This window comes from Convolutriloba macropyga, chromosome 4, assembly GCF_964194025.1.
Source record: "Convolutriloba macropyga chromosome 4, txConMacr16.3, whole genome shotgun sequence".
Classification (NCBI taxonomy): Eukaryota; Metazoa; Xenacoelomorpha; order Acoela; family Convolutidae; genus Convolutriloba; species Convolutriloba macropyga.
Genome location: NC_134471.1, coordinates 41,480,602 through 41,499,271, shown reverse-complemented (window position 1 = coordinate 41,499,271; position 18,670 = coordinate 41,480,602). Strand labels below are relative to the sequence as shown.

Sequence of the window (18,670 nt, the reverse complement as noted above, 5' to 3'; positions counted from 1 at the left end):
TTTCTATTTTTTTGGTCAATTTTTTCGCAAATTCTTGTTTACGGAACGGTAATCCAGTAAACTGGACGGTTTTAAACTCAAAAATACGGTTTATCAATATTCGGTATTGATTTTCGAAAGTTTTTTAGAATTGCCTCAAAATTGACCAAAAATTTTCAAAATTGAACAATTTAGCATTATTTTCTATCAATTTCCTCTATATCAGAAGTTATTTTTATATACGAACCAACTGTATCAATTTTCTCGACTTTTTGGTAAATCTACCAAAAATTTTCAAAATTGATGTTTTTTAGTCTCAAAAATTATGTGGGGGGCCTACCAATTTTCTACAAAAAACAGTTCAATTTTACTACCCCTTGAAATTATATGTAAAATCAGGGGTTGGGTTTCTTGCCGTCTAACATATTTATCAAATTACTGCAATAAAAATGGACTTTCGAAAATTTTTTCTTACAGTTTTTTGGAGTCTGAGATCGACGTCACTTGCTTGTATTGTAGCCTTCGGAACCTGTTGTTGCTTCCGAGCTCTGAAGTCGTTTTGCAACCACTGCACCAAACAACAGTGAATAGATCGGTTACACTTCCAGTAGCGATTCCAATAATTTCTCCTCCACAGTTAGAGGAAGTGTACTGACTCAGGAATTCAACCTCGTATTTTCGCCCAGGTAGCAGACCACTGATGACCATGGACGCATTCTTGTCAACCGCACCAGAAGGCGTGGCAACTGCGATCGCAACTGCCGGTATAGTACTGTTGAAGATGTAAGAATCCAGACTGCTTCCAGAGATTAATGGTGAAATTGTTCCGGATCCACCGACGTTGATAGTTATAGACGACTTGTTAGCACTGTACTCAATAGAACTGTCGGTAAACGCGGGTGCAGATGGAAGTGTGCATCCGTGTGTGTTGTAAGTCGAATCGGAAGTTGTTCCAACGTCACATCCACTTGTCTTCTGAACTGCAACTGTGAACGCATACTCAGTCCCATTAGACAGACTGCTTATTTCAAAGGGCACTGATGTTTGTCCAGTTAGTGCAACCCCTGCAGGGCTAGTAGACTTCACAGAGAATGTGTCCCAACCAGTAGCAGGTCGCGGTACCATATAAAAGGTGTTTTGAAACAACTCTTTCGGATTTCAATTCATTTCCGTGTATAAAGCAACGTTTTACAGTAAGTCATATCAAGTAACGTATTAGCATAAAGCAACGTATAGCGTGTTATATAAGCGATCAAAGTAACAAGTGAAAACTTAGACGGCAAGATTTTTTGATGCTCATTTAACAGGTTTTTTCGTCTGATGTCATTGACGTCAAAATCAGTTCGTATTCGATCGGCAATAGTCTAGAAAACCTAAAAATATTAAGCCGAAAACCAGCTTAATCGATACATATAGTGGTTATATTTACTTAAAATTAGGTTAAATGAACTTTTTCGGAACTTTCTATGTATATTAGAACGTTTTATACGCATTTAAATCTTATTCTATACGCTTTTAAAATACTCGAATCTGATTGGTTAATAATATCTCGCTTACTTATTTACTTCGTAACATTACTTGAAAATTATTTTTTTAAAAAAGTTTTTTCGTTCCATTAGCAATCCTTTGACTTGATTAATTTTGCGGGCGCGATAGGAATATTTTTATCATCTTTTCTGTTAGTAATTAACAAACCAGTTAGCGTTGTCAGTCTGAATCTGAAAAACAAGGTTGTGTGTTTTGTGTGTACACGGCCTCCTGCATGTGTGCGTTTGTTCGAGAGTGTGTTTAAGAGTACCTGAGTACCTAAGAGTGCTATTTGAGAGTTTTAGGTTACCTAAGTACTTACCAACACAAAACCACTTACTCCACAATAACGCAAATGTGCTTTCATCAAAAATTCAGATTTGATGTATCAAAGAAACATTTTAAAAACAGTTGCATAAAAGAAATGATCGTGTTTGCTGCTGCTTGTTTCATCAGGCAAAATAGTTAAAGCGTTGAAAGCAAAATAGTTAAAGCGTTTTAAAATGTGAATGATGGAGACAACAACAATGCTTTTTTTCTTTCACAAAACAGTGGGCTATTTTAATTTCTTTTTGATGTTAGGGATACGTTATATACTTTGGTCTCCTGAGAAAACAATGAATTGTTCGAGCAGTAAATAAGTCTTAATTGTCACTTGTATCAAACCTAATTATTGTTTACAGCATTCCATTCAAGTGACTTGCATCTCGTCAGCGAGAAATCTGACTCCCTTTGTCAGCGCCAAAATTCAACTCGATAATTCCTGATAGAGGGTAAGGTTTTCAGTATTTATGTACTCTGGAAAATTGTTCATACAAATCTGACCTCAAAAATTCTTGTTTTAAAGATTACAAACTTTACAATGATCAAATCTAGGATTTTTTTACAAAGTTTCTATCGTCAAAAGCGATAAATAGCACCTCATGGAGCAGCTATTTTCGTATCAATTCTTTCTTTTTTTTTCTCAAAATTGATAATTCCAAAATTGAATTTCGGGAGTGTTAAAAATCTAACGTTTTCTGATAAAACGGTCTTCACAATTCTAGTACATCTTTAACTATGGCTCGCTTGAGATAGCACTAAATCAGAAGAAGCACTCCGTCAAGATTAACAGAGCTTTGTCCGAAACGCTAGAAATAACTCGCGGCGTTCTACAATGGTCGATCTTAGGTTCTCTGCTCTTTCTTATCAAGCTATATGACCATCCTTCAGAAACTCCTCACTGAAAACTTTAGCTTCGCAGACGACATTGAACTGAACAGTATAAATCAGGCAGTCAGGAAGACCGCTTAAGAGCGTGGAAGGAACCGCAAACTGGTACAGTAACTACAATCACCTTCTTTTGAAAGCAACCAAAGCTTTTTACAATTTTAAACTACGCATGAGCGACAGCGCCTCATTTATAAAAAAAAAATTGAATGCTTACACTGGCCATGTTGTACCTATACTACCATACTGTTTTCAGGCATGACTCCCATAAAGAAAAATTTACATGAAAAACTACATAAGAGAGCTACTTCATTGATACTAATTGCAATTAACTGCACCCCCAAAAAATAGCTCTAAAACTGTTGCTTCTAAATGCATATGTTGAAATTAACGATCTATTGCTTTTATTAAAATTACTTGGGAATAAATTTGACGTCTAACTAGAAACCGAATATTGAGTTTTGGACAGTGTTAAAGAAAGAAAAGTAGGGAAGTTCAAAATACCAGAAAGTCGTTTAACGAAAACTGGCAAAATAAAATGATGATGTATAACCAATCTTCAGGTAAGAGTAAGTCCCAGTTGTTTTATTTATAAGTTTATGCTCATGTTTGTGTACAGATCACAGCCGCAGAACAGTGTGCAGAGGTTGTTTTCATTGAATCTTTGACTAAAAAATTCCAAAAAAAGCTATTGGTTTTTTAACCCCTTGATTTTGTTATGCTAAAGGCGCGAGATCTTGTTATTAGTTCATTTGATTTACAACAAAGAGAATATTTTAAAGCTGTAGAATCGTAAGAACGTGTAGGATTTTTTAATACAATCTTAATTGAATAATATAAGATGTCGCTTTGTTACCGATTAAACGTCTATCAATCTTCTTTTAAAAGTGATCTAGCGTTTGGATATCTGATCGTGTAGTTGTAATAAGTGAGAAACCGTAAGAAAACAGGTTGATTTAGAGGTTACTAGTGAGTGGTCTAGTTTAGTGACTGTTCTTAATTTGTACTCAACGTTTCTCCTGAGCAAGTTCAACACTTTGTTTGCTTTCTTTAGCCTCAGTTCAGTGTGATTTCCCCATGATAGTTTATGTGAACTCTTAGGTCATTTAATCTCTCATTTTTTTGAAGCTTTTTTCCCATCCAGCTGCTTGAGATCATCTTCTTTTAAAAATACTTTTGCACCTTTGTCATTCGCTAGTTCCATCATCTTGTTCCTTCGGACACAAGTTCCAGTGGAATCTAAACTATTCTGTGTTCCGCAATAGAAGTGGACACGAAAACAAGGGTTTCTCGAAGAACCCACGGGCAGACCGTAAAGCCTGAACTAGTAGAACAACTACTAGAAATACTTCGAATGATCAAAAAATTATTTTCCTGAATTTTTTTAATTCAAAGAAAGCCAATATGTCAAAATTCACGATTTACTGTATTTAGTACCATTACTTGATAATAAATGCTTTCGCAAATTAAAATTTGAATGCCAAATCTTTGACGTGACTAGACAAGGCGCACTAGGGGTTTTCAAAATAGCGAAAAATTGTTTAATGAAGACTGATCAAAACAATCAAACTGCTTAACAACATCTTTTCCAAAATTTTTGGCTTGCGAATCCACAATTATCCGGACCTTTTAGCAACCTTCTGAAATCATTTGTTTTTATAGTAGGATGAAATAGCCGCATAGAAGAAGGAATTGCCAACTAAAAATTAGGTTCATATAAAAAACGAACGTTTTTTTGAACATAGCGTCCATCGTCAGGTTTACTTAAAACCGACTTCTAAAATGAATGGAGTTATTTACAAAGTATTTATACTTCTCATTGACTCTATCCATTGAATTTTAAGAAATGAGTTTAAATCGCAACTAAATATTGAAACTACTTACACTTAAAATCAAATTTACTACATTTTGCTTACATTTGATACACCAAATTATTTTCAATGTTTGTTCCGGAGTTTTTGAAACTCCCGGCTATTTTCTTTAAAATTGTAAAAAGAGTTTATACTTTAATTCCTATCTGAATTTTTCTTCTACTTGTTGTAGTTGAAAAACTTTCAAATAACATGTACAAGAATTATTTCGAAACCCCGAAGTTATTTTATTTTGTTTGCATTTGAACTAATACTTCAATGTCAATTCCCGCTCCGGTACTCGCTGAGCGCATGCAATTGCAGTTCCAACTTTTTCATGTATATCGCTTCTTTAATATTAGTTTTTTATTCCCCCGACATGCATTAAGACTTTCCCATTCAATATTATGCGCTGTATCACAACATTCAACCAGGTGTTGTCACACAAGTGAATCTTTTTTTTGTTGTTTCGGAGTAATTGTGATAATATGTTGGCTGGCTTGGCCAAGATAGATGGAATTGCATCCATTACATGGAACTTTGTATAGCACATGCAATTTCAAGTTTTTATCAAAAGGTGATTTCAGGGCGGGCAAGCAAGCTCTTAGTTTTCTCGTTGGGAAAAAGGTTTGAAAATCACACAATTCTTTCAAATTAATCTCAAAAATTTTAGTCATATTTCTTTTGTATTGAACAAAAAACATCGGTTTCAGTTCATTTTTCTTGAGAATTTGAGTTGTTTTGAGAAGTTGTTCATTTTTTGGTGTGTTTTCCTTTTGTTTTTTTTCAACGTCTCATTTTAACCAACGTCGTATTAATAATACTGAAGATCACTCAATGGGATACTGATTTTCAGTCCAAATCTCTTTCCTTTTCTTGAGCAGCATCAAAAAACTGCTACTGGTTGCAATGAAAATTTTATGTACAGTCCATTGAATCAAATTTTTCTGATGTTGTAGCGGTGCACTGCTGCGAAAATTTAAGATTACGCCGGTATCAGTAGATTTCTAATATCAATTGCAGCTGGTTTTTCATTGATTACGATTATGTTTAGATCTAGGGACGCCAGGTTTGCTTTAGCGTTTCTTGAGAGCGAATTGTAAGTTCTGTGAGGAGCAATTGCACATTCAAGGCAACGTAGTGCTCCCCTTAACAATGCACACTATATCATCCATGAATGATTTTAGTAACTGCGTGTCCTCCGTTGCCAGTTTTACTGCACAAGAGAAATAGATCCACACAATTTTCTGCCCGTTGTTATACTAATATCTCTCATGAAGCTGTTTTATACATGATTCGAACTCGACTGCTTTTTTTCGAAAAGTAATGCGACTGGTTACAATTGAGACTCATTCTTTTTATATGAGGTGTTTTGTTCTCGTTTCCTTCATTTGGTTTCTGCAGAGATTTTTCAAAGGATTGCATTGAAAATTTTGCCAAAAATAACCAATTAAGCATTTATGGCTAAACCCGATTGAATGTACAACACTTTAATACACTTAAAGTGAACATTCGCTACGGCGGTTGTTCTCAAAAAGCGCTTCACAGCTGACCGCGGAAGCCCCGGAGCCTTGTCTTTGGAGTGCAGTTCTTTAAGCATAAATTAAATTGCCTCCTCAACTGGTTCAATGGTGCACAAAGTTTTAACCTCGAGACATACTATTAGCTCATCTTCCTCCAAACTGGTTGCCACCAAATCATCTATGTCATCATTCGAGTTAGTCTCAATTTTTGGGCCTTGTAACCTATGGAAAAAGGGCGACAGAAATTTACTCGTAATAGCTACTGAGTAATGACAGAACAGGTCGAAGCGGAGTACATTTTTTGTTTACTTTATCAAGTCCAAAAACGCTGGCCTGATGCGAACTAGTTGTGTTGAGTCTGTCATAAACCTTTCAACTTATCTTTCCCTGTTTCTTTTGTTGATGCATACTGCTATTTATCTGTTAGATTGTCAGAGCCAGATTGTCATTTCTTCCATTACGAGCCGCACACAGACTGGCACTAACGATTTCATGCAGTTTATCTGAGTATGTTGTCCCTTTCTTCACACAAAAATCAGACCCTTTTTATCAAATTGTACAGCTGGTAGTTTTTGATCCTTCAAAAATTTATGCACTTTTTAACCACACTATCCATTTCTGTCTCAAGTACATTTGTGGCGTACAATCTTGACAACAACTCAATTTCACATAACTTTTCAACGATTTTTTTTCTCACGTCTGCCAGGAAGTGCACTTCAACAAATTTGTCTGTTTGTATGCTTTGTCTCCAATGATAAGACGCCCAGGACAAAGGTCGGCAGTTCAATGCCGTCCAGTGTAACAACGCTATTGTGAGATCCATTTCACAAAGGTCTGTTTTGTTCTCTCAGACAGCTTCGCCAACTTGTTGTTCTTTCTCTTACTAACCAATTCGGAAAAATATCTCGTTAACTTTCTAATGTTGTACACAATTGATGTCAAAATTTTTTTTCAAATCTTTTCTGAGAATGTCCCCATGCTGCTAAAATTTTTTCATCGAACAATCTACGGCCCTGTTCCGCACAACCTATTTCGTTCCTGAATATTTTAAGCTGTAAACTGTGTATCGCTTGTTCTAAAAGACATCTTTGGGAATTTGAAATTTCAAAAGTCCGGAAAGATGTCACTAATACTGCAGTTTATCGAAAAATCTATTTTATATTTATAGTTTATTTGTTTATTTGAAGATTTGACGTTAAAGAAGTAGTTACGCCTGAAAATGTAACTAGGCCATGGATGAGGCAGAATTCTGCACATCACTTAAGCTCGCTCACGAACAGGGGAAAAAACCCTATTGTTCAGGAGCTACACTCTCGTTCTGTGCTCTTTCGACCAGTCTTGCTTTTTCTATAGCTTCATTTTTTTGTTTCCTAGGGTTCTTCCCATTTGCTTTTTTTATCTCAATTGAGCCTTCAGGTTGCCCGGGTGGAGCAGTGCAATGTCCAGTGACTTGATCTCAAGTGGCGGTTCCTGGTGGATTACACTGTAGTCTTCCTGCTGTGCTCTCTGCCTCCGCTTCAATATCAGGTGCTTTGTCATACTCAGATTCATCAGATTCAGTATCCCACTGCTCAAAAACTCTTTGAAATTATCAGGGGTTCCAGTGCGGTAGAGTTATACAAGCGTGTTAAATTGTTCTTATTCGTGGACAAGTAGTTTGTCACCACTTGTAGACTACTTGCACTGTAGTTAATCGATTTGTTGCTCGAGATACTGTTTTTAATTAGATCATGTCACATAAATTTGTGTTTCCTTGCCGTCAAGCTGCCCTTGACCACACTATTCTGTGCTTGTTCCAGCCGACTTTAGGCATTGGGGTTAAAATAAAGTCCAGGGATTGTTGTTATGTTTGTCAGAAGCTCCTGTATTTTACTATATTGAACACTATATTGTGAATTATATTCCTCTATTTTTTCATTTTCACTATATTGAGCTCATTTTACCGCGTTTATGGCTGCTTAAATATAAACCATTCTGTCTGTAACATTTGTTTTTTAATTTTAAAATGTTAAACTTTTGCTTTGTTTCTCCCTTTCTTAGGGCCCGTTAAAGATCGTATTGACATTGGCTAAAGCTGCAGAGAAGGAAACATCGAGTTCACATTGGCTAAAGCTGCAGAGATGGTTGCAAGCAAAATGTCAGCGAATCAGTCACACTGATTATGATAGCACGAAAAATCAGTTGGGGTTGTGCTCATTCTGTCGTGAAAATGATATGACTGACATTAACCATTTGTCCGAAACAAAAGTTATCTTAGATATGTCGACGATATTGTGAGAACAGTTAGAGGTGACACCAAACAGCTGTTAGATGCGGTCAATAGCCTCCATACAAATCTTCAATTTACATTAATAACAACAATTGACTAAAACAGTTTGCCCTTTCTGGATATGTCAGTTAACGTACAACAGGAGAGTAGAATTTTCTGCAATTTTCTGATTTTGTCAGATACTGGAACAATTCTGAACTATCGTAGCTGTGCACCTCTTCAACATTAGAAAAGCATAATACAAGGAACAATACCGCCTGTTCCTTGGTATTAACAATTGTTAAGCTTTCCATGAAGCACTGACAAAAAATGAAAATATTTGGGAGCGTAATCCAAATTTGTCAAGGATACAATTAAACAACTGCAAATGAAAGAACAAAGAAAAGGATATAACACTGGCGTAGCCGTAAAACAACAGAAAAATAAAGAGAAAAGATAAATTGTTTTACAGTACAGATGCGACAATTAAATAGGACAAAGTATAATGTTGGCTGAATGTGATCGAATAAGACCTGTCGTTGGAAGAACTGAGTAATACAATTAATAAAAGGGCTACAAACATGATCAAAACAACAATAATGAAATAAATTGTAATCAAAACTAGATTTCTGAAAGTGCTAAATATTTTTATGATGTAGATCAGTTGTATAATGTTAATTATGTCTCATCAGAGATACAATGTGAAGAGTTTAGGCTTTGATCATAATCAGAATAGGCATGTTCAGACAAACTGTCGAGAGAGCTATAAAAACGTACATGCATTTTTCATCAAATTTTTACGAATGCGAATTATTTGTGGATAAGATGAAACATTCACTGAATTTGAGGAATTCAAAAGTTACAGTCATGCAGCAGTAAAAATCGTGCGTTTTGTATTAAAAGACTTTTGTGAAGATATGTCATATTGAAACACGTGAAACAAAATTTGACAGTTGATCTTGAAAGCAATACAGAAATGTAAAAAAACCCGCATTTTTGTGATTTAGTCACATTGCAGCTTCGCAACTATAATAGTTGGTCGGAATAACTTGACATCTTTTTAATTGCTCTTGAACGAAGTTCGTAGCAATTATTGTAAACGTGTGTGTCTTTTTTTAAGCAAAATTTTTGCTTGAACGTTTTACTTTTCGAGTGACTTTACGCCCTTGACTTTTTGCGTTTCGCTTGACCTAAAATTCTCTCAATCACAGTTTCAAGCAGCTGAATTCAATTAGCGACAATTTAAGACTAAAAGTCAAATGAAAAGCGCCTAAACTGGTGCCATTTTTCACTTTAAATCTTTATATTGGTATATGTTAACCTCTAATGTGGTTATTTGAAGCCCACTATTGAACTTCTTAGTCCCATTTAGGCTCCCCTCCCTCACCCCACCGACTGAATCAGGCTGCAATTGACTAGAGCTCCCACTAGTCGCTCGAGAGCAATTCTTCCGACGTTTAGTCGGTTATGTTTAGGATATATAACTTAATTCATCATTTTTGTTTGTTTCAGAGAACTAATCTAAAACATTCAAATAGTTCAACAAGCTAAAGTTGATTAGGCTGATTCTTCATTTCTAATTCGGCTCTGCGCCACTTCAGCTAATTCCTAGCTCCCCTAGTGGGTGCGTGGTACGCAAACGCCACTACCGACAGTTGGAGCAAGTAAAGATTTTCGCGTCTTTCCCATAGATTTTCTGTTCTGATGAATCATGTAGGGGTACACACAACTCACAGAGGCAGCAGCCGAAAGGATCTGCTGTTTTGTCTCATAGTTTTACAGACTTTTATCTTTCATCAATTTATACAATACAAACTCTTTAGCTTGAAACAAATAATTAAACCAATGACCGGAATTTTTTGCGAAGTCCATAACCAGAACACCAGCAGAAACCAGCCTGATAAGTTGAGAATAATTAGATATTTGTGCACCAAGATAATAAGCCTTCACTTTTCAGATCTGGTCAACAAATGTTAAGCTGTGCCAACATGCCTTGAACTTAATGAATTACTGCCAATGCTAAATTTATCACTTTTTGTTATATCTTAATTGTGGTTATATAGGCGATGCCTCTATTAGATGGTGGCTTTGAGATTGAGAGAGCTGTTTGTGCTGATAAAGAAATGGAACAAAAGCAAATTCTCAACGAAAGTTTGCTCTTTAATTCGAATTGTACAGCCCGGTCAAAGTTGAACTCGTGTGACAGAACAAACGCAGGTGGTCCACTTAATAGTCCAACCAACGCCCAATTGGAGGATTTTTATGTGCTCAAAGTTGAGCTGAAACCCCAAATTGATTATTTGCAACAAGATTTTGACCCGAAAGCTGCCGTGCATCAGTTTCTGCTCAATCTTACGGAATCACTCGCTGCTTTAGATTGTGTAGAAAGCGTGAATTTTATCAACTTAAATGCTCCTATATATTCTGTTGGCCAGGAAAAGCAATGGTTTAATCTTAGCGGCGCTTCCGCTTTGCAGATAGGAGATACAACACGAGGGAAAATAAAATTGGATTCCTTGAAGGCTTTTGTTTGTACAATTCACTTTGTCATTATTTACAGAGAGTCCATTATCAAAAGTGAGCAATCAGAAATTGAAGTAGAAAAACAAAAGCGAACACAACGCGTAGTACAGATCGAAATGGACTGTTCCCCTTTAATAGAAGACGCCGCGGATGCAAACGGTGTATGTGCGACTCTCACAGCCACTCCCAAAAATGTCAAACGACTCTGCTTCTCGATAACTGGCATGAAATGCAAAAAATGTGTCAACAAAATTGTAACTTCTACCCAAAATTTAAAAGGAGTGGAATCGGTAAAAATCAATCTGGATGAGAAATGCGGAACTTTCTTTGTTGTTAAAGAATTAGCGGAGAGTGAAATCGTGAATGCAATGACAATATTGGGGTTTGAAGTCGAGTCTATGGAAAAAGTGGGAAACTTTCGATTATCGACAATCAATCTGGCTGTGGTCGGAATGCGATGCGGTAAATGCGAGAGAAAAGTAGCTGTTGCTTTGACGTCACTACCTGGCTTGACTCGAGTGGAGGTATCGCAGCCAAATTCTAGCGCTACAGTAACTTTTGACGCCACGACAGTTGGAAGCGCAGAGATTATAGACGTCATTTCTCATTTGGGTTATAGTGTAGAGATACTGAAACCAATCGAGGTTAGCTTTTTCGTGCAAATTCGTTTGACGACAGAAAAGCACGTCTAGTGTGATATTGCATTTGGGTTTTCTATTTGAATATTAACTAACGCGACCGCATAGCGTTCCCATTACCTTTCGTTTGAATTTTGTCACAATTTGTGTGAATTTACGTGTGTGCTGTGCATGAATTTCACGGGCTTTAATAAGTTTCCAAAATTCAAGGTCGTTCTATTCGGAAAAAAATTGTTTAATTGCTCTCTAACGAAGTCCGAAGCAGTTATTGTAAGGGTCTTTTTTATATGTGCAAAATTTGTCCTTGATCGTTTTGACTTCTTAGCTAGAACATTTTTTTGCTCACTTGAGCAATTTAACTTGACTTTCCGTCTTCAAAGACATGATAAATTGGTAACGCCTTAGGAAATTATATCTCTGAACAGCTCTCATTGGGCTTTAATAATCTTTAAGTAAACGGTTCATTAAAGCTGCCGAAGAACGCTTGAGGAGTCAGATTTTTGTGGTTTAAAAGGCGATCATGGACCGCCCCTAGTACCCCAAGCTTTATCCCCCGCGTTTATCGTCTTCGCCCTGTGAGGCTAGCATCCCTGTGCTCAAGCTAGCTAAAATCAAAGCCAACCCCTCACCTCGTTCGAGAGCAATTCGTTCAACAGTAATCGGTTTTTTTTTTCAGTTGGCAATAGCTTCTGTTTCTGAATTGGCGAGGAATGAAATTGTATTTTTCGTTTCCTATTTACCGGCTCTTTTCAATAAAAGGGATTTTTAAATTTTTTTTTAAAAAATGAGGGGCTATATATGCGAGGTTCTTTCAATCAAATTTTCACTTTTTCTATACGCTTTTTAGAGAAAAAGAATGACATAATTTTGTAGCTTTCAGAATCTAGTTTTGATTTATATAAAAAAATTGCTTTTTCAAGAATTTCCAAAAAGGTGGAACACATGAATTTTTGTACGTGGGTGTGGTGTTGTGACAGATCGGGTGCAAAATAAAGCTTTTAATTTAAGTAGATGAATGTTCTCCGTTTGTCCCCTTGTGTTCTCCCAGTAGGCTATGTACCCTCGTTTATGGAACACGTGTTGTTAAATATTAAAACACTATGCTATGCAAACGGTAAGCTTGGGGGTCACAAGTGGAAGCATTTCTATTATCTTCTTCAGTTGTGTCTAATTTTTTCATTTTCAAAAACCAATGATATACACTGACCGGAAAAAATCAGATATTTTGTTTTTTAAAAACGAACAAGAAAAATTGAACCGCCGTTATCTGTTACTGTTTTTATTTTGTTCAGTTTAAGTTTGATATAATTTTATAAAGGTATACAGAGTCTGATGTAGCTGTAATTACCCTAAAATTAGTCAAAATTTTTCAGATAAGAAACAGGACAAAATAGGGTTTTTTTAGGAAACAATATTTTTAAAGAGAAGGCTTTTAGATCAATCTTTTCTGCTTTCTCTTGATTAGAAGGAAGTATTCGAATCAATGTTCTTCGGTATTTCAAATTTTCCTGGATAATCGAAGGCTTCAGCGAATCTAGGGTTCTCAAAATAGCGAAAGACGGCAACTCGTAAAATTAAAGGCAAAATTAAAAGAATGCTTTTATACTTTTTTCTAGATTTGATTTTTGAAAACAGTTCTCCGGTTTCATCAGAAATAACAATAGAACTTATTTCAAAACCTGAGAAACGCAAAAAGCTGGTTTCATGATATAAACTAAAAAAAATCAACGGTACTGTTATTAAAAAAGAATGATGGAAAATTTCTTCGCCTCTATTATAATAGAGGAGAATGGTTTGAACGCCCTTCAGCTCTATTGTCAAAGAAAATCGTTCAAACGAATGTTCTCTATTATTTTGGAATTTGAAAGACGCGGAGAGTTCACGGGTAACCAGTTTAAAATATTTAATGTAAAGGTTCATATTTTTTTGAAAGAGAAGATGTTCTATTATTGAAAAGCAGAAAATGTTTGTTTTTAAAAATTTTGTTCATCGAACTGATCTGTTCTAATCTCTTAGCGTTTCTTTCAAATGAAAAACTAATTATTTGATTGATCCCGAGATCTCACAATTATGAAAACTGGGATTTTGTTTAAAAAGTGAAAAAATAGAATTCGTGTTTTTTTTAGCTCATATGGTTTAATTGACTTTTCTGATTGTTCAAAACAATATTTCCGAATGAACACTTCAAAACGTAATTTTATCAGAATATCAATATTCCTCAATGCTACAAAATAACCGCATATTGGGTCAACAGAAACGTTGCTGTGCATTTTAGACACAAATTTGTCTAAATTTTTCAAAAAAGTAGCAAAATTGCTTAAACTATGCTGCAAGCGCTGGTAATCAGTGTGCAAAACCAGAGTTTTGTTACCTAATCGAATTAGTAAACCAGTTAGAGAGATTTTGAGATTTCAAGAGTTTTAATTTGCCCATAATGCTCGGAAAACGCTAAAAATGACTAAGTTTAAAATTATTATAAAGAGTAGTGTTAATATTACGAGAACCAATACACATGCCTCAAAAAGTCAGTACTTCGTTCTCTATGGGAAAATGATCTAATTGAACTATGGCGGTTCTTAAGTAAAGACGCATTACCAAAAAATTTAAAGAGAGGTCATTGATTTTTGTGGTAGGGATGTGTGCGTGTGTGTTGTCTGGGTGTGCCTGCATGTGTGGTGTGTGTGTTTGTGTGTGTATGCGTGCGTGCGTGACAGCTCTCACATGGTACCGCACTTATCTAGAATGCGGAGCAGATTTTCCGTCTTTGGCTGCAGAAAAAGACGGTCTATGGTTTATTTAGTTCAATTATCATTGGAAGTAAGGTTCTCAGAATCATTGTTCAGAAACCATGCTTGTCCAATGTAATTCCAACAGGCTGTCAAGTTGCGTAAGTAGATGGAAAAAATCGATGAATTGAAGAATCCTCCTTTGAATAACATGCCCATTTTTTTCAGTCAACACAGGCTACGTTATTTAATGTTCCATCAGGCTGATTTTTTTTAACCTGAGGGAACATGGAACTTCATCTTGAAAAATAAGGAACAATAACATTAATTTTTCTATTTTGACCTTATTTTTTGCTCATAGTTTTAATTATTGACAAGTTGATGCTTAAATATTTGTGCAGTTCTGGAAGAAAGGTGTTCTAAAACAGTCGTTCCTGTCTTGTATTATTTCCAATTATCTGCGCAGCAATAATTTTCCACTGATCAGTATCATCATGGTCTTTTTTCATAGAAGGTTTATAGAGGCTTTTATGTCCGTTTTTCTAGAAGCGTTTTACTCTATCCAACTAAATTGTGATGGGATTTGTTCTATTAATTGATAATTTAATTTGGGAATCTTTTTTCTTGAATTAAGTATCTCAATATTAGTCTGAATTGAATATTTCAAAGATCGCAAAGATTATGAGAGCCAATGCATCATTGACCCGATTTGGAGAAAGCTTTTATATCTCAAGTTCTCTCGGCTTCAAATTTATTTGTCGTATTTGTTTTTGAAGAAATATTCAAGATAGAAGTTTAATTAAGAAGATTCATTAAACAAGTGTCCGTCAATCTTGTTCACCATGTGTACTGGACACTTAGTTAACTTCTTAGAATTATTGTTTTAGAATACTTTAAAATAGCTCACTTGCGTAGAATAAATCTAAATTGTTTCTAAGTTCATATAAACTCCTACAATATTTTTTTTGTTGTTTTTGTGTGTTAAATGCAGCTATCTTAAAACAGCTATCAATTTTGAACATATTTGATATATAAAACAACAGCTGTTACGAATTTAACAATACAGACAGAGTGAAGATGTCGTTGTATGTTCAGAGTTTGTCTGCACCCGCAGAAGAGAACGGTCTCTCTCTGCAAGCTCCGACCAATACCAGTGCTGCCATGAATGGAGATGCTGCCTCAAATCAGGAACAACAGAGTTCTCTTTTGAAACGATGCGTCGTGTCAGTTGAACAACTTGCACTAATTGCAGAAAATCGAGAGGAGATTCAGAATGGCGTTGAAGTTGCTTTGAGAAAGAAGAATGGAGTCTTGAATATCGCTTTTGCCTCTGAAGCAACCAGCGTTGAAGTCGTGTTTGATGGGAATCTAATAAAATGTGCCAGATGCATTTGTAAAGCGATAACAGACGCGGGCTATTCGGCCGAGATCAAAGTTGCAGCTTACGTCATTGATAAGGATTCAAAGGTTGCCCTGGGCTCTAATCAAAATCGCAGTGATGTGGGTTTAAGTTCAGGAGGTCTTGGCGATGTACTTTCCGCTGGCGGTGACTCGAACCACAATAATTTTAACGTTCTGGCGGTTACAAACTATTCGAGGCAGTTTCAAGGATCTGGCTTGGAAGGTGGTGATTGCGCAACGTCGGCAAGATTCGAACGGACTCTGTATATTTCTGGCATGACTTGTCATTCATGTGTAACTGCAATTGAAAGCAAGGTCAAATCCCTCCCAGGTATATACAGAGCTAAAGTGTTCCTGGTCGATGAAAAAGGATGCTTCGTTTACAATTCGAACGTGACAAAATTGAAAGATATAGTAAGTTGTATAAAAGAGCTGGGCTTCGAGGTTTCAGAGAAACCTTCCGACTCTTTAAAAGCAGGCACAAATTCCGTGAAAAACGAAAAGAATGTCACAGTAAGCAATCCGATTGTGAAAGAGAACTATGAAAATGCTGTAGAGATCTCGCCGTCTTCGAATGATGTCAGTATTACAGTCGCTATAAAAGGGATGTCATGTTCGAGTTGTGTTGCCAAGATTGAGGGCGATGTCCACAAGTTGCAGGGTGTGAAAGGGATATCCGTGTCTTTGATTGGAGAAAAAGGAGTGATTATTTTGGACCCGGCTCTGATTTCGACCGATTCCATAACCAAAATCATCAAAAGCATGGGGTATGACTGTCAAGTACTTGAAACCAAGTGTGGCAAAAAGACAACGAGCTCTGTTCAGTTTATAGTCAATGGGATGCTAAATGAAAGCTCTGGAATTGAAATTCAGTCATGCATTTCGAGATTGGAAGGTGTTGAATCGTGTCTAGTGGATAATGTCTTATCAACAGTGAATGTTACATATCAGAGTGAGACGACTGGTGCTAGGAAACTTCTAGAAGGAATCAATTCAATGGGTTACTCTGCGCAGTTGAAAAGACGTCAAGATACTGTTGATCATTCCGAGACTATATATAAATGGCGGAGGTCTGGATCTGTTTCATTTTCCCACTGAACAATATTTGTGTTCATGATATTGAATATACCAAAAATCACCTTTTTGCTTTCAGCATTGCAATTTACAGCCGTCCTAATTAGAGGTAAAATTTGCTATTACAATTGAAATGTATGAATATAGACAGAGGTTTAAATTATTAATTATCGACGGCGCTCATCGAATTTTCTCTAACCGGGGATTATCTAATGAATGATCGGGTAATCAAATTAACTGACAGGCAAAATTAAAACATCTTACAATTTTTTAATCGATTAATCTAATTTTTATTTTAAAAAGTTGTAGATCATCGCATTCCATCAAAGGTAAAATGAAACAGTTCTTAAGGTCTTTCTTACTCTCGCTTTTCTTCGCAATTCCAACAATGGCAATTATGTTTGCAATGAACTTTGTCATGCTCGACTACCTCGTTATGCCTGGACTGTCACTGATGAACTTGTTGATGTTTGCATTTGCAGTACCGGTGCAGTTTTATGCTGGAATGCCAATTTACCAAACAGCCTGGACAGCCATCAAACACCGCACAACTAACATGGATGTCCTGATAACTCTGGCAACCTGGGTATCATTCATATACTCTTGCATTATTGTGCTACTGGCAATGGCGCTGCAACTCACTGGTAGTCCAATGACCTTCTTCGAATCCTCGCCAATGTTGATGACGTTTGTATCCCTTGGGAGATGGCTGGAGTCTATTGCGAGAGGTATGCAAGTTTATTGAACTGTCAAACGCTTTTGTAAAATACGATAACGAGTAAGTTAAGAAGGATTCTTAGTCAGTGAGGTTTTAAACCAATTTTAAATAGCTACAACTCCACATAATTGGGTTTTCATAGGTTACCACGCCTTTTGACTGCTGTTCCATGCAATAGAGTCCCACAAAACCCCAATTTCTGGCATCGGTTTCGATTTTTTGAACATTTGAAATCCATTTTTGAAAATCCTTCTGATGCTTGCATGTGGCCATGTGACCAAACAGTTAAGAAGAGCTCAATTTAGGACCATGCTTTATTAGTTGCTCTCGAATGAGAAGCAATTATTGTAAACGTGTCTATTTTACGCAAAATTTTTGCTTGACCGTTTTTGCGCTTTTCTTCTAGAATAATCTTTGACTTCTCAAGTGACTTTTTCACGCACCGCTTTTTTGATTTTTTAATGCACTCACTCGAAATGAAGTTTGTTGTTCAAACTTTTTGATTTCAATTGCACTCACTTGAAATAAAGTTTGTTATTCAAAGATGTTAGAGATACGATGACAAGGCCATAATATCCGGGTGGTTAATGCCTCTGTGGAGGTGAAGGAATCGGACTCAGGAGGTTGGGGCTCGAACCCTATCTTCGTCTGATATTTTTGCACCCAAAGAAAAATTTACGACCCGCGTGTTATGCGAGAGCAATTTTCTCCGACGTTAGTCGTTTTATGTTTAATGGCCGCGAAGAGATAGTGAGGCTATCATCTTATTTTTTAATAGCCGCGAAGCGATAGCGGCTATTATTGGGGACCGTGTTTTTTTACGACTCGAGGAGTATTGGGATTCTACAGGTTTTTTTAGCAGAAAGCAAGTTTGTTCATGACTTGAATTTTTGACTTCTTTCTTTTCGAGCATTTACCTCCGTTTTTGATTGTTGACTTCTGTTTTCGAACATTGGATTTGTTTTGGATTTTAACAGTAGCTTAGTTTGTAATGTATAGCAATTGGTAACAGTCTGTAATTCAAGGTGAAGAGGTCAATTTGAGAAAATTTGATCCCATTTAAATACCTACCCCCCCCCCCCCCAAAAAAAAAAACTACCCCCCCCCCCTACGTACCTACCCCCACCCCCTCGTACCTACCTACCCCCACCCCACCCCCCCCCCCCACGTACCTACCTACCCCCCCGCAACGTACCTACCCCCACCCCACCTACCTATACACCCCCGGACACCACCTACCCCCCCCCCCCACCA

At 36.6% G+C, this 18,670-nt stretch overlaps 1 protein-coding gene across 1 annotated transcript in view; it reads left to right on the top strand.

The window, feature by feature from the left end:
- The first annotated feature begins 10,273 nt into the window (after positions 1-10,273).
- Positions 10,274-18,670, top strand: part of LOC142337677 (uncharacterized) — a 52,356-nt gene continuing 43,959 nt past the window's right edge. The window contains exons 1-3 of the mRNA XM_075387109.1: positions 10,274-11,503; positions 15,319-16,694; positions 17,050-17,426. Of these exons, the coding sequence (XP_075243224.1) occupies positions 10,403-11,503; positions 15,319-16,694; positions 17,050-17,426 (2,854 nt within the window). The 5' untranslated portion in view covers positions 10,274-10,402. The remainder of the gene's footprint in view (positions 11,504-15,318; positions 16,695-17,049; positions 17,427-18,670) is intronic.